Source organism: Eptesicus fuscus, chromosome 13, assembly GCF_027574615.1.
Source record: "Eptesicus fuscus isolate TK198812 chromosome 13, DD_ASM_mEF_20220401, whole genome shotgun sequence".
Lineage (NCBI taxonomy): Eukaryota > Metazoa > Chordata > Mammalia > Chiroptera > Vespertilionidae > Eptesicus > Eptesicus fuscus.
In genome coordinates this window covers 74,348,941-74,375,877 of record NC_072485.1, presented here as the reverse complement: position 1 = coordinate 74,375,877, position 26,937 = coordinate 74,348,941, and the positions used below count along the sequence as shown (strand labels likewise).

Sequence of the window (26,937 nt, the reverse complement as noted above, 5' to 3'; positions counted from 1 at the left end):
GGAACTGTTCTCATGGTTGTGCCTTTCTTTTTATCCCTAACAGACCATGAGTATCTTTTCATGACACCATATACAGAGCCTCCACCCCCCTCTTTTCCAAATGGCTACAGCCACATGTAACACGTTGTTTAGATATGTTTAACCCCTCTTTCTCCTGTATTTCTAACCTCAGTGAAGATGGCTGTAGAGAGCTCAGCTAGGAGAGACAGACCCATTGTGGAATGGACCCCCAATAGACTTCCGTCTCACTCATTTCTTCTCAGTCAGTCTCGCATTCTGGGTGTTTGTTTGGGGTGGAGTCAGCTGGCATTGGCAGCTGACGGGAAGATGTTGGTGAGAAACACTCTCCCGAGCCATGTGTCTGTGTGACAGAGGACATCCTTTTGAACTGTCAAAGGGTGATTTATAAGATCACTGGAGACAAACCTCTCTTCCCTGAAGGCAGGCGAAGATAAGGTTAGATTGGATTTCAGGAGATGAAAGCGAGGCTTTAAGTCACGGCAAAGCCTTGTGTTTCTCTCGTGCGTTTTGAAATGCGTTCGCAGTCATTACCCTGCTCGGTCCCTCGAGAACCCTGAGTGCAGGTGGGATTACCCTGAAACTGCCGGTGAGACCGAGGATAACAGAAGCAGGAAGCAGAGCTGGGATTCATGCCCTTTTTCCTATTCCGGGGCCACTGAGAAGTGCACCAGGCCAGGAAGAGACGTAACCACAGACCAGATACCCCGGATCCCATTAGCACTTGTTACCTGAAAACCCAGGTGCCCTCGGTGCTGAGGTTCGGGGGAGTAGAGAGGACTACCTACCTTCCAGGCTTCTTGTTTAAAAAACAGGCTATACAAAGAGGAGGAGGCAACTTTAAACCTCAGAGCTAGCTGAAGATACTGCATCCTTTCTTTTTTCTCTTTTTATATATATTTTTAATTGATTTCAGAGAGGAAGAGAGAGAAACATTGATAGGCTGCCTCCTGCATGCCCCCTACTGGGGATCGAGCCTGCAACCTGGGCATGTGCCCTGACTGGGAATTGAACCCGGGACCTCTTGGTCCTTGGGACGATGCTCAATCCACTGAGCCACCACAGCCGGGCAAGATACCGTGTTCTTGAAATAAAAACAGGATGTCCTTTTCAAGGAGCAAACAGGAAAGAACTCAGAAACTTAAAATATGGAAAGGCTGAAGCATACATATGAGGCTATGTCCCCGAAAGTACAAAAACGCAAAGAAACACAAAGCAAGGTTGAAACGATAAGAAAAATAAATCAAGGATGTGGTTAGATTTACTCCCAAATAATAGGAATTCTAGAGATAAGTGAGAAAATTGGGAAAGTAAAGGAAATTCCCCCTGAACCGAGGACGGCGTTTTCAGATAGGAAAGGGTCCGAGGAGTGCTCAGATCCATGAATGGGAATGAACCACACCAAGCCCATCACATGGATGTCAGAACATTGGGCAGAAAGAGGGCCCTGCAGGCTCTCAGAGAGGGCATTACAGTGTGTTTGCATAGATAAAAACAGGCTTCATGCAAAGGGTCAAAAATCAAAATGGCATCAGACTTCTCGCCCTAGCTGGTTTTGCTCAGTGGTTAGAGCATCGGCCCACAGACTGAAGGGTCTTGGGTTTGATTCTGGTCAAGGGCATGTACCTCCGTTGCAGGCTCCATCCCCGGTGCCGGTCTAGGCGTGTGCGAGAGGCAGCAATGTATCTCTCTCACATCAATGTTTGTCTCTCTCTCTCTCTCCCCCCTCCCTTCCACTCTCTAAAAACTAATGGGGAAAAATATCCTTGGGTGAGGATTTAACAACAAAAAAAGGGCATCAGACTTCTTTATAACTCTGAACATGCGTCAACTGTTCTGAAGTGAATAATTCCCAATTCTGCACCACAGAAGCGAGAAAAAAAACACGTGAATTTCGTACAACCCTTTCAGGAAATTGCTAATGAGGATGCTCTACCCAAAGCAGCAGTTCTCAACCTGTGGGTCGCGACCCCTTTGGGGGTCGAACGACCCTTTCACTGGGGTCGCCTAAGACATCCTGCATATCAGATCTTTACATTACTATTCATAACAGCAGCAAAATTACAGTTATGAAGTAGCAACGAAAATAATTTTATGGTTGGGGGTCACCACAACATGAGGAACTGTATTAAAGGGTCGCGGCATTAGGAAGGTTGAGAACCACTGCAAAGTAAGGGAGTAAACTGAGAAAAAAAAAGAAGACACGGGGTATCCAGCCTCAGTGAGTGAAAGGGGACCTCCAGGCTCTGATACAATACTCAGTGGATTTGAATGAGTTGAGAGGGGATTTACAAAGCTGGGGAAGGCTCTGTTTGGATTAGTGAGAATCACATGTAATACTAAACAAATACACATACAATACTAAACAAATGGAGGGGGAAAGGCTATGGTAACTCCAGGGAAAACAAAAAGTTCTGCCGGGAAGAAAAGTGTTAAAACCGTAACGCCTTCCATGATGTGTCAGTGAATATCATTTTCATGATCAAGGTAACAAAAAACACTGGTTATCTTAAAATTACTGTCTAACCAGGGGGCTTGCACCTGGGCCCGAGAGTGGGCCTGCGTGTGGTGGCTGCTGAGACGGTGATAAACCAGAGCTAAGTCCTCACCGTCCGGATTGGAAAGTCGGTAGCTGATTCCTGAAACTGAAAATCGAGACGTAGCACGGTAAGCGTGTTATTTGGAGATACGGAGGGAAATGCAGAAAAGACGCAACCGAAATAGCAGGAAGCGATGGCTCCTGGCGGAGGAGGGTCAAGGAACGCTGCTGCTTTTATCGCGCATTCCACAACTGTTGGCCTCTTTAAATTGTGTGCACATGTTCCTCTGATAAAAAATAAAAATGAATTTAAAGAATGCAGGGAGGAACAATTGGTCGGTAAGAGCATTTGCACTTTCAAAGCGAGCTGTCAGAGAAGAATCTCTTTCAAGCATTCCTGGCCTGGCCGGGGATGGCCCGGCGAGGGCCCCTCTGGACCGCACCCCTCCGCCCCCCCCCCCCCCCACCGCCCTCCCGGCCCGGGTCTGCAGGTCTTGGATGCACGGTAATGATGGAAGCAGAGATGCAGGGCTGACATTTCAGAAGCCCGTGACCTACGTTTCTCTCTGCAGGATGAGTGGTTTATTGAAAAATCCAATTCTGAGCATTTTTGGTTTACCACAAACCAGAAGCGGTGGCCGAGGTGGCCTCTAAGTGGGACTGGGTCACACACAGCATCACAAAGGCCCCTTTGTGGAGTAGCTTGTCATTCTGCCCCTGTTTTCAAAGCAAAACCACCCGGCAGCTCTCTGAGAGCAGCAAAGGATGTCTTCTCTTTTCTCCCACACTCCCAGGCTGCCTGGACCAGGCACCTTCCTGTACAAGCTCCGAACGCAGGTCCCGTTACCCGGTGCCTCTCCCGGCAGCCTCTGGGGTGAGCAGCAGACGCTCCTTTTCTGAGATGGGATCCTGCCCCGTGCACCCAGGCACGGAGCCCGTCCAGCCAGGGCCGCCGAGGCCACAGGCACGTGCTCATTGGTGTAGTGGTTCAGAGCAGGCGCTTTGGAGCCAACCCAAACGGGGTTCAGATCTTGATCTGGGAACAGACCCCTGAGAGTGAGAGCCTCCACTTTGTCTTCTGTAAGATGGGGATCGCAGTGGTACCTGCGGCACAGAATGAAATACAGGAGACGTGCTTGTAGAAGAGTACCTGTCACGTATCAGCTATTAACTGGACGTTGTCATGCCTGTGTCATGGTGGGAGGGTCGCTGACTCTCTGAGCCTCAGTTTCCTCCCTTGCACAACGGGGTGACGCTGCATCTCCTGAGATGCTTGTGAGCATTCGTGAGCCAATGTGTACATCTTAGCCCCATGCATGGCAACTAGCGAGAGCTTGATTCCCAACGGTAAACATTACTTCCCTACCTTTCCATTTCCTCAGCCTCTGTCCTCATTCAGGCCTACCTTTCTCTTGCCTGGCCACCAGTATCCCTTCTCTGGCCACCTCGAGTCTCTCCCACCCCCACCCGGAAGGCATCATCCATGCACACCACCGTTGCAGCCGCACCTCACCACTGCCGACAGCATCGTGCGGGGTCCAGGCAATCGGGTGATTCCCCCGGCCCACTGTTTTGGCCTCTTAGTCCCACCGTCTTGTGCCTTTAGGACATGTAAGTCGCTTTTCACTGTTAAGGCTCAGAACATGCGAAGAAGAGCTGGATGTGAAGTGCACATTTTAAAGGGGGAAGAAGGGGCTGATAATAGTGAAAGCCAGGCTAAAGGGCAGCAAAGCGGCCCCAGGAGACATTGGACCAATCCCAGGGAGACGTCTTCATGGCCAGATCTTGGTCACTGTTCCCGGGGAGAAATGCATTCTGAGTTCCTCTGGGGCTCCCCACCCTCCGTCACCCAGGATATTGGACCAGGCCAGGACATGTGCCATCACCCAGGACATTGGACCGGGCCAGGGCATGTGCCATCACCCAGGACATTGGACCGGGCCAGGGCATGTGCCGTCACCCAGGACACTGGACCGGGCCAGGGCATGTGCCGTCACCCAGGACACTGGACCGGGCCAGGGCATGTGCCGTCACCCAGGACATTGGACCGGGCCAGGGCATGTGCCGTCACCCAGGACACTGGACCGGGCCAGGGCATGTGCCGTCACCCAGGACACTGGACCGGGCCAGGGCATGTGCCGTCACCCAGGACACTGCACCGGGCCAGGGCATGTGGGTTTGGCCGGAAGGACCCGAGAGCCAGAGAATCACTGCTGTGATTTCCCCAGATGTGGGCAAAACTCACGCTCCGGGGTCCACATCTACTTGTGTTTCGGTTGGGCAAGTGAAAAGGGGGATGTCACCCTGGTCACTGCTGGTCAGTCAGACGTCACCTGAATCGAGAATGTACCTATGCCACCATCAGCCCATCCTCACCTCTGGCCAAAATGTCCATTAAAAAAAAAAAAAAAAGTATGTGGCATCCAAAACGTTGGCCTGGTGATTAAATCCTGGCAGATTGCCGCTCTCCCACAGCTGCCTGGTAGCTGGCTGTTTCTAAGCTCTGGCAGGAAGAGGACACATCTGGCTTCGCTGAGTTATTTAAGATGTTTGGCATGAGCCAACGGATGGTAGACATGGCAGGAAAATGTGTTCTTCCTCGAAGATACTAGGGAATGGGGCGAAGTATGTTCTTTTTCGTCCTTCCCACTTGATTGTGTATGACCCAGGGAGGGAGGTGACGTGTACTTCGCATTCCATCTGTAGGACACGGTGTCGGTGTCTGGTAATTCCTGTGGACTTAGACATGGGGCTGCCGTTTAACCGTATCACATGCTTAATGAAGTGAGGCCCGTCTCATCGGCATTCATCGTGGCACTGACATTACATACGCTAATCCCGAAACAATAAACTTCACGGAGACGCTTTCTTTCTCGGTTCCAAAAGAATGGAGCAGCCCCCCCTCTCCCCGTTTGATCCCGGCCTGAACCTGGAGGGGTGCCAGCGTGCTGGGTTGTACCCTGGGGAAGGCGTCTCCATGCAAGCTTTCCTCCGGTCCGCCTGCCAGTGCCCGCCGTCCTAATCCCTTAAACATTTCTCGCTAACAATGCACAGGGGGCCCGTTAGCTCCACAGACAGCCGTGTTCCGCTAAGGCCACGCAAATAGAACCGCTTCTGCCTGCTTTCATTTAGGGAGGCGGCGACAATTCCCCCAGGCTGGCGTGGCTTTACCCAAATCCTCACACAACGCACGCGGCCCTGGGCCGGTCTTAACCTCAGCGGGGCACACCGCCCCTCCTCGGGGGCCGCGTTCTCTCACTGCGCACCTGCGAAGGTTTCAAGTGAAGGACTGACTGGCTCTCCCTTAGCTTTGCCACGTACGTGGGACCGGACCCTTTGACTTGATCAAGTTATGGGAACCGGAGTCTGGAGTCCCCGCTGGATTATGTGTGAAGAGAATGCATTGAGCCCTGCCGGTCCCTGGTCCCTCTGGGTTCAGGGAAATGAAGACATCGGGGCTTGTTGTCATGAATGAACCTGGGAGGAGCGTTTTCTTCAGAGCCGAGCACTCTGCGGGAGGGAGTCAAGCATTTTGTCGGAAAAGAAATTTCTTTCTAAGAAACTCCGGGTTTTCTCCTAACGACTCTTCTGTTCTGCTGGCTCATTCCCAGGGGAGTGATTCTTTGTTTGTTTGTGTGTTTCCCTGTATCCAAATAAAAGAAGATAACATGTTCAGGATCCTAAAAAGGAATGTGTGATAGATGGATAGCCTTTTCATTAACACATCTTTATCAGGCACCCCTGTGTGCTGGGGTAAGTGCTGGATAAAAGGGCAGCTGCATGTAGACCCAGGAGCCCAGGGGCCTGGGTGCGCATCCTGCCTTCCGTCCTTAGTAGCCGCGTGAGGGTGCGCCGGGCATGCGGCCTTCCTAGGCTGTGGGTTCCCCTCAGGTAAAGGGGGATGTCGACCGGACCTCACTCTAAAGTCCGTAGGCTAGCTCCTGGCACTTAGGAAGTACTGTGTGAGTGTGTGCGAGTGCTAGCTGCCGCCACTGCTGCCGCCGCTGCTGCTGATACTGTCATCATTCCTATTGTTTGATGCTGGGGACAAAATTGTCCACAAAGACAAAACCCACCACGGCCCCTGTGCTTTGGGGGCACAGTTTCCTGGGGAGGCAGCCGCTACATGAAAGAGCGCAGTGACTGTAACGGATACACGGACACAGTGTCATTAGCATGTGCTGAGATGAAGGAGAGAGGACGGGTCCCAGGCAAACACAGGAATTGTCCTCATCGGGACAGTCAGCAGAGGCTTCCCCGAGGAGGGGATGATGGATTGGTGATCGAAGGAACGGGAGGCCTTCACTCGTGACAAAATAATTACATCAGAAAATACCGCCACCCCCCCCCCCCCCCAACATCGCCCGTCGTAATAACCACTATTAGCATGTCACTGCCGGGCACGGAAGTGACATGTCCTGGGTGCTGTGTGGTGTTTGGGTCCTGAAAATGGGTCCTGGTAGAGACACTTGGTGTGGAAGTGGAATGGGGTGATCATGGAAGCCACATGCTGTCCTTCTCTCGAAGAATAAAATGATAAGCCCACAGCCAGAAGACAGCCAGGCCGTTGGCGGCCTCTCCATCCATCACCAGTCTTTTCTTTGTTGCTCTGTTGAAGGAAAATAGAGATGTGACTACAGGGGTGTTTGTGGGACTGGCCTTTTATTATAGCTGGACGTGTACAGCCCTGCATTCAGGTTAGAACAATCACATCACCTTCTCAGCGCCCATCCAAGTCGCGGTAACCAGGTTTGCCATAATGGCTTCCGGTGGGGTTTTTGTTGTGTGGCTGTTGAATTTTGAGTGCGTCTTTTTGTACCTTTTAAATTAATTTTCAATTAAGCTTTGAAATGACAAAGTATAAAATTAACTAACTTGCAATTAATTCCAACAGTATTTATGCAGAAATGCGAGGCATCTGAAAGATGGGGCGCATGGAGTAATTAGTTGTGGGTTTTTTTCACGGCCATAATTGCCGTGATGAATATGTATGAGGCCGGTTAGGAAAGGAACGCACAGCAAGCAATTGTATTTAATTAAACTTTCGCTGGCTTAGCTCGGGGAGCCTGCATTGCGTTTTAGTCTCCCCAAACAGCTCGCCCCCAGAATATAAAGGAGACGGTCACGTGCGCCTTCTTTCTCGCTCTTCTTTTAAGTTTGCAGACTTTCTCGCTTTCCTGGATTTTGATGTCCAGGGATCATCATTAGATGATCGTTGGATCGTCGTGGTTCAGGGTGTGGCCCGAATCGTCCTTGAAGGGCCATTTCTATGCCATGCACAGGCCAACCCTAGTGCACAGGCCAACCCTTGTGCCATTGCAGCCCGTGCCAAAAGCCCTTCATTGGGCGTCCCTGGGGCATCCTTTTCTATAGTGCTGGGTGCAGGGAGTGGCTCCTAACAAGACTACAATGGTAACAGCATGGTGTAATCCAGTTCCGGCTGGACTGACCCTGCAGGCTGCTCAGTGCGCTAAGCGCGGGCCATGCGGGGTTCTCTCATCCTCCTCGCCACCGTGGTCCGAGATCAAGGAACATGCCGAGTCACTTGCTGAGGAGGTGGCCGAGAGAGAGTTGAACCCAGCTCTTTCCGATCCTAGGACCTGTGTTCCTTGCCGCTCACTCACTCTCGTATTTCTCCAGTTGGGAAAAAAAGAAAGGAATCGTGTTAGTCCCCACTGTAAGCTGCCAGTGGAATCTATTCAGCTCCCTTGTTTATCTGAGGTTGCCTTCCCGCTCCGGATGGATGTTCCAGGGTATCCGAGCCAGTAAAGCAAGGCCCCAGAAAGAAGCCATGAGGGAGAATACAGAGGAGGCCTCTAATGATGCTGGTACAGTATCAGCAACAACTATTAATAAGCCCCCAGACCTTTCACCAACCATTGTGCTGTGTGCTTTCTAATGGCCATGTCCGATCTTCACAAACACCCCACGAGATGGCTGCTATTGTCCCCATTCTACAGATGAGAAAAACTGAGGCCCCAGAGTTCAGTAACTTGCGAGACTTGGCAGAGCTCGTAGATGGTAGAGCCAGGATTCAAACGCAGGTCTGTCGGCCTGAGGAGCCTGTGGTCTGCACTGGACATCCATCACCCGTCATCTTCTCAACCCCTTTTTGATGTCCGTGGGCAGCCACCCACCAGGTAGGAAAACAGTCTTCCGTCTTGTCCCCTGGTGGGAGGAGCCAGAGTCTGAGTGTTTGGAAACCTTGGAAGATTTTTCCCGGCTGCGAATGAGGTGCTATTTGGATGACTGTAAGGAACTTTCTAGAACCTCCAGGGCAAAGAATCATTGCAGGATCTTGTTTTCATTTAACCCAGAGCACTTTTTCTGAGGTTCCACTTCCACATGCATAACCTTGTCAAGGCCCTCGACCTTACCCCGCCCGTAGGGCCATGCTCTCTTAGCCAGTGATGGGCAACCTTTTGAGCTTGGTGTGTCAAACTTCGCCAAAAAACTGAGCATAACTCGGGTAGTGTGTCACTTTGAGGAAAAAACTAACTCCAAGACTCTAATCGCAAATGTTTCATCCTCAGGAGCAGCAAATGTTTCATCCTCGGCATGCGGCCGCGTGTCATCAGAAGTGGCTACGTGTGTCAGTGCTGACACGCGTGTCATAGGTTCGCCATCATTGTGACTTAGCCAGTGACTTCCTTTGATTTTTTAAATGCTCTGAGGTCAGTGGTTACTGTCTAGAATAGTGTGTGATTTCTGAAGCAGGTACAGCTCCCAGCAGGGCCGGGATGGCCCCCGTGAATGCTTGTTCCAGGGCCCTTTCCCAGCTCTCATTAAGCTCAATGGATATATTTTGAAATAAAAATAAAAAATCCCATCACAGACGTGCATACCAGACTGCCATTAGCAGAACAGGGAAGAACCTTTCGCCAAGTGAAGCAGCTTCCTCCTGCTGCAATTAAAGCGACTTGGGGCTGAATGTATTTGCGGGCAAACTTGCTGACGTGAGTGCGACAGAAGCGCTTTACAACGCACGCGTCAGAGGAGACTTAGGCTCTGGGCAGCCATCCTGGTGTCTCCTTCATAAATGCGGTGTTACAGGTGTCAGGTCTCAGCCAAATCGGGATGTCGTGTCGGGCACATCGTAAAGCGATGAGGAAACTGAGGCACAGGGGAAGTAAGCAGTTCTCCCAAGTTGGAGAACGAGCCAGCCAGTGGCCAAACTGGCCCGTGCCCAGTCCTCCTCCCTCTGCCCCCTCGCCCCTCCCAGGGTGTCCAATGACACTAAGCTCCTGGGGCCTGGCCTCTTCTCCGGCTGTTTTTTGAGTTTTCTTGCTGTCAGTGGAGTTTCTTTGTCAGTGGTTTCCGTTTTCCTCTAGTTCTTACATTTGTGACGTTTTCCCAGAGGATTGTCTCACATTCCCGTCTCCTGCCAGCCGGGCTCAGGCCATGATGCCAGCACGTGCCCTGCAGAAGTCTGCGGCGAGCTGGCGGCCACAGGGCGCAGGCCGCCTGTCCCCGTCCACCCCCAGCCCTAAGGCGCAGCCCCTGCTTCCCTCCAGGTGCCAGCTCCTTCCTCCTCTTTATTAATAAGTGGCCAGCATTCTCTGGAACTCAGGTGTATGTTTCACAAGCTCCTCTGAAGCTCAAGATCAAGAAGTCATTCCATTTGGGTTTGCCATGTTCTCGTTTCTAACAAAACCTGTGCATTTAGGATAAGCTCAGGCAAGAAAACCCTGGTCCCTCTGAGGTCTCCGTGGGCGTGGAGAGTCCCCGTCCGCTGGACTCACCCACCATTCACTGTCCTCAGTGTGCAAGGCCAAAGGAACTCGCAGCTCGTCTCTGGTCTCTGCATCGAGCGGAACCCCAGGGCCCTTTTCCTTCAATGGCGCTCTTTCTCCTCTCTGCTTCTTGGGAAATGGCTTTCAAGAAGTGGGGCGGGCACAGGAGTCACGGGCCTAGCCCTGGAATTGTTTGGACCCAGTGGTGCCCACACTGAAAGGCTATTTGCACAGCATCTTCTCTCCAAAAGAACAACTGATAACAGTGGAGATGCCACAGATGATAGTATCTCTAGCTTAAGACTCAGGGTTGAATGGTCTTCTAAACCAAGGCAAGCAGGGAGGTTTGCAGCACCTCTGATCCCCTCAAAGTCTTCATAGACCAAAAAGGGTTACGTGCTTGTCTACCTGACGTCAGACAAGCTGCTGCAGAGTAGCTCCCGCTTAGGTCTGTGTGGAGACCACGCGGGAAGTTTGTAATCATGACTGATGATGAGATTTCCTCCTCTGAAGCCAATTTTTTAAAAAATTAGCCACGTCTCCCTTTATCTCCCTCGTTTGTGTGTCCAGTTAGTGCCATCGGACAGAGATGCTGTGGCAAGAGGAGCTTTGTAGGGGATGATAGCAGGGCCAGCAAACGCTCAGAAGCGATGAGGAGAATGTTAATTGGCCTGAGTCTTGTCAGTGCTCCTGCTCCATGAGTGTTCGGGGAAGATTTGGGGTCGGTGTTAACACCGGTGTCTCCTTGCTGCTCTGGGTGGAGGCATCACCAGAAGAAGCATCTGAGATATAAAACCCACAGAATTGAACTAAAGGCCCTCACCTTTTGGTCGGGAGTTATTTCTTATTTCCTCTAAATTTGCAGATTCTAAAATTGGGGAGGGAGCTCCTGGGTGAGTCCAGAAAATTAAATCCTTGTTCGAGAAGGGACCCCTCATTCATGAAAGTGAGTGGTGGTAATATCGGTTATAATAGCTACTACCGTGCCTGGTAAGTGTTGTAATTCCCAGCAGATCCTAAACCCGTAATTTCAGACTCATTGTTACTTCCTGATTCTGCAGATAGTATAGAATCCATGACATATGGCTGAGCTTCGTGCTTGGAAGCCAGGGGGACAGGGTATAAACATGACTGAAACGGAAAGTCAGTCCTTAAGAAATGTAGGGCTTTCTTTACAGGAAACTAGCTGTCTCAGTAACTTCAGCCCAGGAGGGAGTAGGAAGGGCCCTGACGTGGATCAGGGGAGGTGCGGTGGAAGCTGAAGCAAAGCAAAGTGATTTCTAGTTGGAAAGCTGTGGGGAGAAGCCAGGGAGAGTGTGGCTCAGTGGCCATTCGAGTCTTGAAGGCTGGCCAAGATAAGGACAGCAGGTCACGTAGGGAAGGACCTGGCAGGCCAAGACAGCATGTCAGGCAGGAAGACCTCTAGGAAGATTTACCCGCAGAGCCCTGTGACTAGGAAGACTACTCTCCACCGCAGCTCTTCTAAGACATGAGTTGATTTTGCCCTCTGTACACTAGTAGCTCTGGCTCGGGGTCTCTCATGAGGTTGCAGGCACCTGGTTGGCTTGGGGCTGTGGTCTCATCTGAAGGCTGGGGAGGATGTGCAGGGAGGCTCCCTCGTGTAGATGATGGTAGGATTCAGTTCCTTGTGGGCTGCTGGAAGGAGGGCCTCAGCCCCTCACTGGCTGTGGCTGGGTGGGGGCTTCCCTCAGTGCCACCACATGGACTTCTCCACAGGGTAGCTCTCATCATGGCCCTCAGAGCAGGAGAGAGAGAGAGAGAGAGAGAGAGAGAGAGAGAGAGAGAGAGAGAGAGAGATATCAGCTGTCTCCCAAAAGCACCCCAACTGGGGACCAAACCCACAATCTGGACATGTGCTCTGACTGGGAATTGAACCAGCAACCTTCTGGTGCAGAGGATGACACTCAACCAACTGAGCCACACTGGAGGGAGAGGACCCCATGATCCTCTCTTTAATGGTGAAACTACATCAGAAAAACCCAAGTGGAGGGACATGCTCTGAAATAACTGATCAGTCCCCTTCCAAAGTGTCAAAGGTCAGGGAAGACAAGGAAAGACTGAGACTCTGTCACCGATGGGAGAATCCTGGACTAGATACTAGAACAGAAAAAAGGACATCAGTGGGGAAAACTGGCAAAATCCTAATAAATTCCATAATGCAGTTAATACAATTGTTTCAAGGTTAATTCTTACTTTTGACGGTCGTTCTGTGGTTAGGGAAGGTGTTTTAAAGAATGCTGGGTGTGGGCTATATGGGAACTCTTGCACTATTTTTTTCAAAATAAAAAGTTAAATTATTTTTAAAAAGGAGAGCCTAGCATAAAGTACGTACAGTGTAGGTATTTATTAAAACAGGCAAAATGACACTTGGTTTAGAAAAATGTATGTCTTTGTGTGGTTCATTAAGTGAAAAAAATTTTTAATTGCCGTGTGACTTAAAAATACTGGATATTTGCTAATGTCTGTCTGGACTATTTCCTAAGAAAAGAAACTGATGCCCATGGTTGCCTCTGGGGACAGGAATGTGGTGGCTAGAAGGCAGATACAGACTTACTTCTTCTGCAAATCCTTTCTTACCTTTTGAGTTCAAACCATGCAGATGTTGCCTATTCAAAAAGTAAGTTTTAAAAAGCCTCAGCAGCCAGGGGAGCTTTGAGGCTCCCAGGGTTCCCTGTCCATCCCCAGTAACTCCTGCCCCGGATAGTCACCCAGATCTCCTGGCCCCCGGCTGGCCCTCAGTAGATGTCAGTAAATGGTTAATGCCTAAGCAAGAGTTCTCTGCTGTTGGCCCTTCACAGCGTTGGTCTTTGTATCACATCCACCCATGGGGTCCTCTCCCTCCTCCTTCTCCTCCTCTTCCTCGGCCAGCTTTGGCCCTCTGTCGGTGACAGAAGGCTTAGTTCTTCATCTGCTTGTGTTAACGCAGCCCCATTAATGTTTACAAATTCTGGCCCGAGCTCTCTGGCCTCTCACCGGTGTCTGGAGAGCTTTTGACAGGGATACATGGATTCTAAAACGTCCCTGAGGATATGATAGTTGGTGGTATTTTCCTCTTTAAAGCATCAAGCAGGTAACCTTGAATCCTCCCCTGCCCCAGGCCCTGTAGTTATTCATCTGCTATGGAACAGCCAGCTTCAGTGACCACTGCCCAGGAGGCTCCAGGTCATGGAGCCCCAGGACCTTGGCATGGAGCCCCAGGACCTTGTGCTGGAGAACATTAAAACCTCCACCAAGCCTTCATGTCCGGGAGCACAAATACGCGACATCCAGGCATCTCTTATGGCTGGATCCACAGTCAGGCAGCATTGCCCAGCCACCCAGGGAGGTGGTGCTGGCAGAGAGCAGGCAGATTTTTAATCACGAAGGTATTTCTTTGTTTTTTTTTTTAATATATATATATATATATATATATATATATATATATATATATATATCTTCATTGATTTCAGAGATGAAGGGAGAGGGAGAGAGATAGAAAACATCAGTGATGAGCCTGCAACCGAGGCATATGCCCTGCCCAGGAATTGAACTGTGACCTCCTGGTTCATAGGTTGATGCTCAACCACTGAGCCACCTCAGCCAGCCAGGAAGGTATTTCATATCCAAGATGAAGACCAAGCTCTCCGTTTTCTGTGGGAACATCTCATTCGCTCACTTCTACAAACAACCGAAAGCAAAAGCCAGTTAGGGTGCATGGCCAGGGAGGGTGTCCTTGGTTTCTCCCTTGACTTCTTCATTTGTGCCATTTGCTCTGTGGCAGTTATGGTCACCTTGCCATGATTGCTACATTTTGTGTAATCAAGTAATTTTCCAAAGAGACTGTACGATGCACAACAGCAGCTAGTATACCTCTTAGCTCATTGCTCATTCCAGTGTCTGCTCAAGGAATCAAACTTAGACCAGTGTGGGCTAAACAGTCAGTATTTTAGGGTTTGTGAGCCTTACAGTCTCATGTCAGAACTAAGCAACTCAGAAATATTGCATGAAAGCCGTGCAATATGGATCATGCACAAGTGAACAGCCACAGCTGTGTTCCAATAAAACTTTATTTATAAAAACAGGCAGAAGGCCAGACTTCACTGGCCCCTGGGCTAGAGCGTAGGGTGCTGGAAGACAGATGGCTCAAGACCAGGTTGAAAACAGTAAAGGGCCAGATCAAGAGTTCTCTCTAGGCCAGGCGTCCTCAAACTACGGCCCGCGGGCCACATGCGGGTGTTTTTGCCGTTTTGTTTTTTTACTTCAAAATAAGATATGTGCAGTGTGCATAGGAATTTGTTCATAGCTTTTTTTAAACTATAGTCCGGCCCTCCAACTGTCTGAGGCCTTTCTTAGGAGGTTGGGTTTTGAGTACAATGAGCAGTCATCTTATTTACCTCCTCAAAAGAGTTTTCTGGATGAAGTGGGGAAAATGGATTGCATGGGGGCAAGATTGGAAATTGGGAGAGCAGCTAGGAAATGCCTGTGGTCATCTCTGTAGCAAATGATGGTAACTTGTCTCAAGAATTGAAAGCAGAATTAGCAGGACCCGCCCCTGGACATGAGTTGGATGTGAATGGGAAAGGGTTGGACGTGAATGGAAAAGAAAGGCAGGGACCGGGGCTGATGCTGGGATTTCCATCACCCAGGGTGGCTGGGGTGCCTGTGGGGTCGTAACTGATGTTTGTTTTCTCAGCCCCACAAATGAAACTTTATTTGCAGTGCCAGTGGCACGCCTGGGGGAGTTTTCTCCCCTCCCCGGTTCTCAGGGTCAGCTTTTCCCTGCAGTGCTGTTGTGTATGAGTATTCGGCACTCACAGATTCAGGAAGCATTGCCGTTCCCTGCATCCCACTGGAGTTAGCAGTGTTTGCGCCGGCTGCTGACTCCGCAGGCCCAGTAACCCACTGTATTATAACTCGCCCAGCCTTATTACCGGGCCAGAAACCAACTGACCGTCGAGTTCAAAGAATGTCTGCTAAGCGTTTAATTTCGCTGTTTCCACCAGGCACTACAAGTAAATAGGTACAGTAAGCAATAGAAATAGCAATCTGTCCAGCCCTCCTTATTCAGCAAATTCCAGGAGGCACATGTCTCCACTTTAGCCCGTTGCCTGCAAGAACAGTCCAGAATGTCACGTGCAGGAGCCTGGGTCGGTGAGCCACTGCGTGCTCAGGAAAGAGGTGCTTGGAGACCCCTGCGTCGATGGCCAGATTGAATAGAGCCGTGGTCGGCAAACTGCGGCTCGCGAGCCACATGCGGCTCTTTGGCCCCTTGAGTGTGGCTCTTCCACAAAATACCACGGCCTGGACGAGTCTATGTTGAAGAAGTGGCGTTAGAAGAAGTTTAAGTTTAAAAAATTGGGCTCTCAAAAGAAATTTCAATCGTTGTACTGTTGATATTTGGCTCTGCTGACTAATGAGATTGCCGACCACTGGAATAGAGCATTGACCCCAGTGCTTGAGCTCATTCCTGAGGTGCACCCCTCCCCGCCTGCGCTCTGTGGCGTTCTGTGTCCGCAGAAGAAATGGCAGCAAAGAACTTCGCTCCCCCTCACTGCACTCTCCTGTGACCTTTTGTAGGCCATCACACCATCGTGCAGAGTTCTAAAACGGCCCCCGGGGCCCCAGCTCCCAATCTCCCTCATCACTGAGTTTTGCGTGAAAGTCCCAGAAGCAAGCTCACAGGGGACAGTGTTTAATCTGAATCCCTAGTTAATAATGCCCTTTTCTACCTTAAATAGCCAGTTCCGTTTCTTATCCTCCAACCAGTTCTGTAACCGCCCTGGGCCTGTTTCTTAGCCAGGAGGCCATTCACCACCCACTCCCTGGTTTGTCACTGGCACCTTTCCTCGTCAGAGGGTCAGAGGGTCAGAGGCCCAGCTCCAGCTCTGAGGGCAGAGCATGTCTCAGCAGCCTCAGAGGGTGCTGGGATCACAGGGGCTTCCTCCACACCAGTGGTTGGCAAACCGCGGCTCGCAAGCCACATGCGGCTCTTCGGCCCCTTGAGTGTTCTAACACCACTTCAAAATAGACTCGCCCAGGCCAAAAACCGACTTCTGCGCATGGGCCACGAAGTTTCAATTGCACTGTACATGCACGCCCGCACGTGGTATTTTGTGGAAGAGCCACACTCAAGGAGCCAAAGAGCCGCATGTGGCTCGCGAGCAGCGGTTTGCTGACCACTGTTCCACACCAACGTGCTCTCCTCGCTGTCCATTAGGGGCCCTGGGTAACAGCTGGCTGTCTCAGTAGCACTTGAAAATGCAGGGTCACCTGGCCCGTGTGGCTCAGTGGTTGAGCATTGACCATGAAGCAGGAGGTCACGGTTGGATTCCCGGTCCGGGCACATGCCTGGGTTGCAAGTTCATTCCCCACTGTGGGGCATGCAGGAGGCAGCTAATCAATAATTCTCTCTCATCATTGATGTCTCTCTCTCTCTCTATCTCTCTCTCTCTCTCTCTCTCTCTCTGTCTTCCTTCCTCTCTGAAATCCATAAAAATATTTTTTTAAAAGAAAATGCAGGGTCTTTCAGGGATGCTTCCTTGCCTCCTTGACCCAAGGGCGGGCATGGGGCAGGGTGGGAAGGACCAGAACCCTTGGTCTTTTCTAATAAGGACAACTGAGAAGTCCCAGGGAGGAGTCTGCCTCCTTCCATCTTCAGCCCCAGAGCGTTCTCATCTCTTCCTCATCTCTCTCACTTTGAATTTCATGGCGCGGCGCTTGTCTCCTGCTTCTGGGTGGTGCTGGGGCCTTAGTTCCCTCCGGACAACTGGGCCCTCTGGTTTCCCTCGGGTTCAGGCTAGGATGGCTCTTGCTGTGGTCCGGCTGATGCTGGGCGGACTGGCCTCGTGGATTTTCCCGTCACCCTCCCTTCGGTTAATTTTAGAAACTTGAGTTGCCATGGAAATGGATCAGTGGGGTTTTCATGGTTCTCTTTTGATTCAGTCATGTGTTGGTCTGCCCTTTAAATTAAACTTTTTCAATCTGCATCTAAATTGGGACAGGAGATGAGCTTGGAATGGGATCCCCAAAGGCGCTGCAGCCCCACAGGGTGGGTGTGGGGTGCCCTTGGCTTACAGTGGCCAGGGTGCTCCCGTGACTGGCTGCAGGCGGGTATGGGTAACCCAGGGGGCACGCTGGGGAGAAGCGGGCGCAGGGCTTCTCCCACGCGTGAGCTTCTGCCGTTTTGGTTCCAGAATCCCCAGCACTGAGCTCAGGGCCCGACCCATGGTTGGGACTTGGTTAAGTGGATAAAGGACTGTGCGCTCAGCCAGACTACTCAGCTCTCAGCACAGCCCTGAGAAGGTCACGCCTCACGTCCCCACAGCCCTGGCTGGTGTGCGACCCTCTGGGTGGCACCTCCTCTTCTCGGCCAGTCAGCATCCCAGGGCCCTTTTCACGCCGGGTGTGAAGGGACCTGATAAAAAGTCCCAGAAGCAAGCTCACAGTCCGCTCTCTGGGCTCAGGTTCGAAAGAACAGTCTTTAATGCTCATATCAAGCCTGGGTGGGTATGGGCTTTCAAACCCAGGTTTACAGATGAGGCTCAGAAAGGGGCAGTAAATGGGCCAAAGTCACTCATGTGGTCTGTGTCAACGCCAGACGCTAAGCCAGACAGTCAGACTCCAAGCACAGGCTACCCACCGTGCACGCTGCCTCTTCGTGATTGGATAGACTTGTCCTCGTCCTGCTTGCATCTTTCCCGTGTGCACAGGCAGCCACAGAACTGTTCGTGCCGCTTCTGCCCACCCACCACCGCCTGACGGATGCGCCTGCATCAGCTCTGAGCCCCACAGCGACTCTGCAAGGTGGTGTGTGCTGCCCCTCCTTTGCCGATGAGGAAGCCGAGCATTAGACTTGCCCTGGGTGTCATGGGGGCTGGAGCAGAAGGGGGGTCTGGGCCACACCTGGGGGCGTGGGTGGGATGGTCAGTGCGAGACACCATGTACAGGCGGACACTGGCCAGTGTGTAGGAACAGAACGCTGCCCCACCACCTACAGCAGCCAGCTTGGGGGCTAGGCACTCACCCCTTAACCATGGGCCCCAAACAGCCACGGCTGGATTAATGCCTGGCCGCTTCCCTAGTTTTCACCCCCATTTCCAGCTGAGCACCAAACAGGGAAAGCTAGCTATGCTCCCCTGATCCATCACATAGGCCCCCGCTTAGCGCCCTCTGGATCCCCGTGCAGGCAGCCCCAGGCAGGACACCCTGACGCACCCTCTCCCCACTGGGAAGCTGCCCGCCCCTGGGCCTGCCTTTGAGTCTCGACCAAACACAAGTGACGGCAGCCACTCCCTTGCTACGCAGCTCTGAAGCAGTCCCCTTTGCATTGCTCATCTGGTTGGTTTTGTCCCACGTCGGGGTGCAGTGAGCAGAATGCCCGACGGGAGGAAGGTGCTTCCCGTGTGGGGTCCTGAGCACGGCGTGCAGGGCTGGTCAGCCTTGGGCCGGAGGGACAGCCATTGCCCCTGTACCACGGGAGCCACCTCCTAAGCCACCTTGCCTTCCTTGTGTTGTCAGGCGTGGCACAAAGCGGGGTGCCATTAGGGGCGAGGCAGGGGGAGGGGCAGGGTGTGCGGGGAGCACAGAGAGGAGCCTCCCTGTCGGAGCAGAGGGGCAGTGGACGGCTTCAGGAGCATGGTAGCATCTGAGCGAAGGCTGGGAGGAGGTAGGACTGGCCCGGCTGAGAGGGGCGGGCTCTGTGAAGGTCGAGGCAGGGAGCAGGGATGCTCTGGACCCGCCATCTGCAGCCCGTCTCCTTCCTGCGGGGACTCCGACCTTCGTGACTCTCCGCTGGGCCCCTTACCGTCTGGCTCCGGTGGCTCTGGTCAGTAGGAAGCAGCAGCAGGAGGCTGGAGGGCAGAAAGAGAAAGGTCAGAGTATCTGTCCCCCCAGCTTCCTGTCTGCGAGGCCACAGATCGGCGGTGGCCACGTGCCTCCCCCAAAGGCCTCAGCTCCTCTAGACGCCACATCCTCCCCCTCAGGCCTGAGGCGGGAAAGCTTCCCAGGGTCCCTTCATTCAAGTCTTTAAACCAGGAGGCTGTGGGGCCCACATTTACCCCGACCGGAGGCACCGGGAGGGAAGTTGGGTGTGTGGGAGGAACCTGAGCCCCTATTTCTAACCCACGAGGCCAGCACAGGGCAGGGGGCGAGGGAGGCAGTAGGAAGGCAGAGATGAAGGGAACCAAGTGGGAAGGGCTGAGCATCATTCGGAGCTGGTCCTTCACCCTTGAGGTAGAAAGTTCTGGAAAGATTGTAGGCGGGGCCAGAGCCAGGTCAAGTCTGCAGGTTCCCCTGGGGTTGGCCTGCTAGCAAGAGTCTGTGCTGGTCTGAGGGGACGAGCGGCCTGGCGCTGTGCGGGACCCACCAGCCCAACAGGCGGCCGGGGAGCCAGCGGCAGCTCCGAGAGCCCAGTCTCTGGGCCCAGGACCCAGATCGCCGGAAGGAGCGCAGCAGAGCTGGCCGGCTCAGGACAGGAGCTCACGCTGTTGGACAGTGGGGCACGAGGGCACCGGCTGGAGGACAGCAGAAGAAATGGAAGCTCCGTTACCCATGGGTTGTGGGCTTGGCACGCGGGTCCCAGGCGGCTCCGATGTTAGTCGGTGAGCCAGCGGGCTCACTGGGCTCTTAGGAAAAGTGAGTCTCGTCAGTGAACTAACGCAAGCTGACATTTACACACAGAGCAAAGGGGAGACCAGGCACCACCGAGCTCGCAGCATCATCATCGTTTCTCCGGCGGGTGGGATTGCCGCGTCTCGCCTGGCAACGCGGGCAGGTCTGGGAGGGCTGCTTTGGGAGACATCCGTGAGACCGTTAAGATCCGCAGCGTTCTGCATTCCGTTCATTTGAAGGATCTCTCTCTCTCTCTCTCTCGCTCTCTCTCTCTCTCTCTCTCTCTCTTTCGTGCTCTTAAGACCACACGTGGTGGCTGTTTCAAATCTGGACCCATTTGTTCTCCGTGTGAAAACCCAGCCCCTTTCCTCTTTTTCAAGAAACTTTTCTCACTGGAGAGGAAATGACTCCATCCTGATGCTGTCCTCCACTTTACCCCAAAGCTGCCCCTTCCAGCCTCCGGGTCCGTCCGGAGAAGCCGATGAGGATGATGAAGGCACGTGGACCCTGAGTTAGCGTGGGCTCGTTTGGGATGATGAGGCGTCTGGAGGTGGGTGGTGGTGAATGTACGTAATGCCACTGAACTGTACACTTAAAAATCGTTATGTGGTACATTTTATGTGACAGATATGTCTTCTTTTTTTTTTTCTTCACAATAAAAAAGACAAAAAGGCCCGGCCGGCATGGCTCACTGGTTGAGCATCAACCTATGAACCAGGAGGTCACGGTTTGATTCCCAGTCAGGGCACAGGTCCATGTTGTGGGCTCCATCCCCAGTAGGGGGCGCGCAGGGGGCAGCCGATCCATGATTCTCTCTCATCATTGATGTTTCTATCTCTCTTTCCCTTCCTCTCTGAAATCAATAAAAAATATATTTAAAAAGGAAAAAAGAACTAGCATTAATTGAGCGCAAACCTCTCTGGCGCTTGGCTCTGATCTCTGTGGATACCGTGCAGTGTACTTTACCCTCTCGGCAACCCAAGGCGATGGCTACTGTTGCTCACACAGAACCACCCTGTTTTAAAGATAAGGCATCTGAGGCTCACAAAAGTCCAGTTACGTGCCTGAGAACAGCGAGGAGTGACGGCCCCAGGATGCAACCCTCTGCTCTGTGCTGCAGACAACAGTGAAGAGGCCGTTTTATTTTACGTCTGAGTTCACACACACACACACACATACACACACACACACATACACACACACACACACACAGGCCCCACTTAGCTTCTGAGGACATAGCTGAGAACAGACAGAACGCCAGCGGGTGCCTGAGTGACAGCTGATCGTCTCCAGAGGGCCCCGGCGCGGCCGCCCTCCTGTGACTGTCTGGTGCATGCTTCTGCCTTTCGTCTGGGGCTCTGTTTGCTTCTTTCTGTGCAGTTGATCATTGACACAATGACCCACGGGAACGTCGTAGCTTCCATTCATGTTTGAGCGTAGCTGGAAAGAAAATTAACACAAAGCCCAGAGCTAACGGGGGAAGATCTGTGTCAGAGGAGGATTATTCGGGGGAATCTGGAAATATTGAGATCAGGAAGGAAGATGATGAGTTTCACAGCATGTGGATTTTTGAAGGAGGAATATCTGGGTTCTGATGCTGACCCATCTATTCCGTGTGTGACGTTAGACAAGTTAATTCACCTCTCTGTGTCGATTTCCTCAGCTGAAAAGTAGGAATCATCTATAATAATAAAAGTGTAATATGCTAATTAGATCAGACATCCTTCTGGACGAAGCTGGGGCTGCGAGGGAAGCCCAGGTCCTGGGTGCCTGCCGGCGGCCGGAAGGACCAGGTGCCAGAAGGAACCGGTGCCGGCAGCCAGGGGAAGGAAGGCCTACTCTTGCATGAATTTCGTAAATTCTAGTAAAACAATGAAAGCACCTGCCTTACCAGCGTATGTGAAGACACAGATTTTTTTTTCCATTAAGTTGTGTGCATTTATTGAGTACCTACTATGTGCCAGGCACACAGTGGGGATACCGTGATGAACAGAGCAGGCACACCTTGAGTGATGAGGAATGTAGTCAAGTGTAGCCCAGCGCCAGGACACCGTCCCAAGAAGCAGGGGTCGCTGCTGCTGCCATTACTTGTCATCTACATTTTGTCCCCGCGGGCCCATCGCCACCCCCTCACCGCTTCCTCGGGTGGGAAGACGAGGGTGTGGTCACCAGGTTTGCTCACCTGGACTGTACTTAGATGATTCTTCCAGCCGGGTCGCACCCGTGGGTAGTTGGCTCTTCATTCATTTCATGCTCACCACAGCCCAGGGAGGTGGGGGACTGTCCCTCTCCCCCTTGTATAGATGGGGCAGTGCTGCACAGAGAGGTTGACCACTTTCCACAGGGGCACACAGCCAGTAAGCTGAGGGGCTGGGATTGGGACCTAGTCTGGCCCCAGAGGCCATGATGTTGGCCTGTGCTATGCTGGCTCTCTCTCTTGAAAGCTTGGCATGGGGCCTGGCATAAAACAAGCACTCTGCACACGTAAGAACCCAGACATCCTGGCCCGTGTTCCTTGTTCTAGTATACGGACGTTATATTATAGATTTCCCAGGAACTATGCGCCTGTTTCCTGTGGGACCTGGTGGTAGCCATCGGGTCTGAAGAGAGCGATGTTGGCCTCTGCTTTTCCTGCTTATTTTCTCCTCCCTTTTCACTTTGCCGGTAGAACGCAGTTGCGGGTTGCAAGCAGCAGCAGCAGCAGCGGAAGCCGTGGTGCTGGTAGCGTCATAGGGCTTTTGATGATGAGAAGATCCTTACTCGGCACCAAAACGCAAAACGTTTTCAGTGCCATACATGTCCTAAGAAAGTGTACGCAGGACCTGGCGTGGTAGTCATTGCAAGCAGGTGCACAAAGACGCAGTAGATGCTGTACCAAAGGCAGTGCCCGCGAGAACAGACTGAGAGTTGGAGATAAAGGGATGGAAAGTATTCCAGAAACCCCAGCCGGTGTGGCTCAGTGTTTGAGCGTCGACCTAGGAACCAGGAGGTCACGGTTCAATTCCCGGCCAGGGCACATGCCTGGGTTGTGGGCTCAATCCCCAGTGTGCAGGAGGTAGCTGATAGATGATTCTCTCTCATCATTGATGTTTCTATCTCTTTCTCCCTCTCAGAAATCAATAAAATTATATTTTAAAAAAATAATCCTCATAATAAATAAATAAATAAATTTCCATGGAAAAACTTGATTTCTGCCATAGGAACTACTCCTGTTCCCTGGATATTGTAGTTCCTGGCACTGATTATTTTTTTAAGCAACTTTATTGAGGTATAACTTACATAACAGGAAATTTTCCCATTTTAAGTGTGTGGTTCAATGAGTTTTAGTAAATTTACCAATTTGTATAGCCATCACCATATTCACCATTTCCCTCATATTCATTATCAGTTCATCTCTGCCCGCCCCCCACCCCTACCCCCCTAACCCTGCCTCTCCAGGCAGCCATTCTACTTTCTGTCTATAAATTTGCCTTTCCTGGACACTTCATGAAAATGGAATTCTACAACATGTGGTCTTATGTCTGGCTTCTTTTGCTTCGCATAATGGCTTTGAGGTTCATCCATGTTGTAACATGGGTTGGTCCTTCATTCCTTTTTCTTGCTGAGTAATATTCCATTGTGTGGACATACCACATTCTGCTTATCCATTCGCCGGTCAGTAGACGCGTCGGTGGTTTCCACTTTACGGCTTTTGTGAATCGCGCTGCTACAGACATCTGCACGCAGGTCCTGGGACTGACTACCACGCCAGGGGTGAGCTGAATCGGTAACCACCTCCTTTTCTCTCCCCTCGGGGCTTTCTCAGAACCGGGCAGCGGGCAGGTGTTTGTGACGTCGGAGAACCAGCTGGTGTACTACCCCAGCATCACCTACGCCATCATCGGCAGCTCCGTCATCTTCGTGCTGGTGGTGGCCCTGCTGGCGCTGGTCCTGCACCACCAGCGCAAGCGGAACAACCTCATGACGCTGCCGGTGCACCGGCTGCAGCACCCCGTGCTGCTGTCCCGCCTCGTGGTGCTGGACCACCCGCACCACTGCAACGTCACCTACAACGTCAACAACGGCATCCAGTACGTGGCCAGCCAGGCCGAGCAGAACGCCTCGGAAGTGGGCTCCCCGCCCTCCTACTCGGAGGCCCTGCTGGACCAGAGGTGCGTGCTGGCTGGAAGAGACGGGGCGGGAGGGCGGGGAGCTCATCCGATACGGGGAGCAGAATGGTGGCAGCCTGGGTTCCTGGTCTTGCCAAGAGCCTGCATTCGGGTGCTGTAGGCACAGCAGCGTCTGGCATCTGCTGAGTCCTTGCAGGACAGGTCCCAGGCATCATCTCAGTTCATCCTCTCAGGGACTCACTGGGGATGGTTCTGGGTCTGCCCCGATTTCACAAGTGAGGAAACTGGGGCTCTTGGACTTCAGACACCTGTTAAGGACATACAGTTAGGATCCTGGCCGACTCGGGAATGGCACACTGACACCTTCAGGCCGCTAGCCGGCTTTCACACTCGGGGGCCTCCGCTGCCACCGCAGAACAGTGCCTGTCGGAGGCTTGGTTAATACGTGTGGGATGAATGAATGAAGGAGGGAGTGGATTACTAAGTCCCTTTACTTGGCGTGGCTGTGTTAAACAGTGGGACCCTCTTACCAATGGAGTCCGTATTGAAGTCAGAAAGTAGAGCTCTGGGGCTGACGTGGGTGATGGGCCTGAGTCCTGCCTGCCCGGCCTGCCTCCCTCCTTTTTTTAAAAATATATTTTATTGATTTTTTACAGAGAGGAAGAGAGAGGGATAGAGAGTTAGAAACATCGATGAGAGAGAAACATCGATCAGCTGCCTCTTGCACACCCCCTACTGGAGATGTGCCCGCAACCAAGGTACATGCCCTTGACCGGAATCGAACCTGGGACCCTTGAGTCCGCAGGCCAACGCTCTAACCACTGAGCCAAACCGGTTTCGGCGAATATTTTATTAATTTTTTACAGAGAGGAAGGGAGAGGGAGAGAGAGTTAGAAACATCGATGAGAGAGAAACATCGATCAGCTGCCTCCTGCACACCCCCCACTGGAGATGTGCCCGCAACCAAGGTACATGCCCCCTTGACCAGAATCAAACCTGGGATGCCTCCCTCCTTTGGTGACCTCCAGGATGTCCCCAAATCGTCGTTCTAGAAGTCCCTGGACAGAGCTCCCAGGGTCCCCTGGGTTCTGAGGTTGCCGTGCCCCCTGCCGAGCTCTGCTCAGCATCCCCCTTCCTCCGAGTCCACATGCACCGTGTGGCATGAGCATTTCTGCACCCCCTGTTCCTGGGGTGACCGGGGTCCTCTTGGGCCCTCTTCAGTGGCAGCTCTTGCATTATTTAATCTTTTTTTCCCTCATAAAAGGTAGCTTCAGGGGACGGTGCTTATGGATTTCTTGGAAAGTAAGCATAAGTGTTCAGGATGTCACTCACCCCACCCCCACCCCCCATAGCCTGGGCCCCGATCCCAGACCCATGCTTACAAGCTTTTGGTGATCCTCTGCGAGTCATTCAGGGCCCCTGCCTCAGTTTCCTCCCTAGTACTAGGACATAAAGTAACACCTACCCCTTCGTTCTTGTGATCCTTACCAAAGGATTGAGTGTGAGGTCCGTGGCATGGCCCCACTCACAGTGAGCTCTCGGGAAGTGAGAGCTGGAAAGCCAAGTGTCTTTCCTCTTACTTCCCTGGGAGCAAGATGCCGTTACTGTCCCCTTCTGCAGAGACGGGGGTGTTGGGAAGATGTCCTCTCACTTACCCAGGTCCACACAGCAGGTGGGCTTCAGTAAGAACCCCGAATTCTGAGGCTCATCAGAGGCCCCACCGAACGCCAGGCCAGCGGCTTGGCCACAGGACCCCCGCTGATGGAGCAAAGCCGCTCTGCCAGATCACTCAGCATCCTCGCTCTGGCTCCACCACAGACTGTGGTTAGGCCCTGCCCCGTTGGCACATGCCAGCCGGCGCGCACTGACCCTCCCCATTCCGTCTTATTGCACGCCACCTTGGACGGCCTCTCTGCCTGGAGGGCCAGCCTCCTCCCTCACACCAGCACCCGCTCAGACACGGGCAGAAGTCAGCCCTGCCCTGGCTCCTCCTAATGCTTCTCTTTCTTCTCCTCTCCCTGCCTCCCCCGCCCCACCCTGCCTTCTCCATTGCAGACCCGCGTGGTACGACCTCCCTCCGCCACCCTACTCTTCCGACACCGAGTCACTGAACCAAGCCGACCTGCCACCTTACCGCTCCCGGTCGGGGAGTACCAACAGCGCCAGCTCCCGGGCAGCCAGCAGCCTCCTGAGCGTGGAAGACACGGGCCCCAGCCCTCCGGAGGGCACCGCCGAGCCCAGGGACTCCGTGCCCAGCCAGGGCACCGAAGAAGTATAAAATCCAGCTATTCCAAACTCCACACGGGTCCATCTGCTTGCTCTGACTTGTTACCATCCTAACAACCTGCCCTCGGGAAGTCGGGGTGCCTCAGGGACTGATCTGGGGTGTCAGCTGTCTCTCCATCCCCCTCCTGCCCCAGATTTCAGGGATGTCCTCTGGGGGGGCCTGTCGTTTTCCTGGCCTCTCCATTGGCACGATGTGTGCGGGCATCTGTCCTGGGAGGTCATTCTTCCGCTCGGCCCAGGGTCACAGCCTCCCTCTCCACGTCATTCTTCCGTTACCGCTGTCACCTGGCTGAGGAGGGGACAGGATCACGCGGGTTCAGGGAGCGCCTGAGGAAGCAGTTTCTGTGGCCGTCGGATGTGCAGAAGGGCAGGCACTGGGCCACATGCGCTGTGGGCTGCCGTCTGATAGCTCTTTGGGGGTCCGGGTGCCTTTCTCCCTTGGTTATGGTCTCTGTTCCTGCTAGCTGTCCTCTCTGTGCCCCACCAGCCACAGGGCCCACCCACCAGGTGGCCACCATGGGATGGCTGCCCTGCAGGGAGGACAGGCAAGCATCCAGCACCGTCCTACACATTCCCCTCCGTTCAGCGGAGGCAGTGGCCAGAGAACACGTGTGACACAAGGTACGCTCTTTAGTAATCAGCC

General features: G+C 52.7%; 1 protein-coding gene across 1 annotated transcript in view; it reads left to right on the top strand.

Moving 5' to 3' along the window:
- Nucleotides 1-26,658, top strand: part of LDLRAD3 (low density lipoprotein receptor class A domain containing 3) — a 188,711-nt gene extending 162,053 nt beyond the window's left edge. Inside the window, exons 5-6 of the mRNA XM_054725589.1 lie at nt 23,705-24,050; nt 26,064-26,658. Of these exons, the coding sequence (XP_054581564.1) occupies nt 23,705-24,050; nt 26,064-26,286 (569 nt within the window). The 3' untranslated portion in view covers nt 26,287-26,658. The remainder of the gene's footprint in view (nt 1-23,704; nt 24,051-26,063) is intronic.
- Nucleotides 26,659-26,937: the final 279 nt, after the last annotated feature.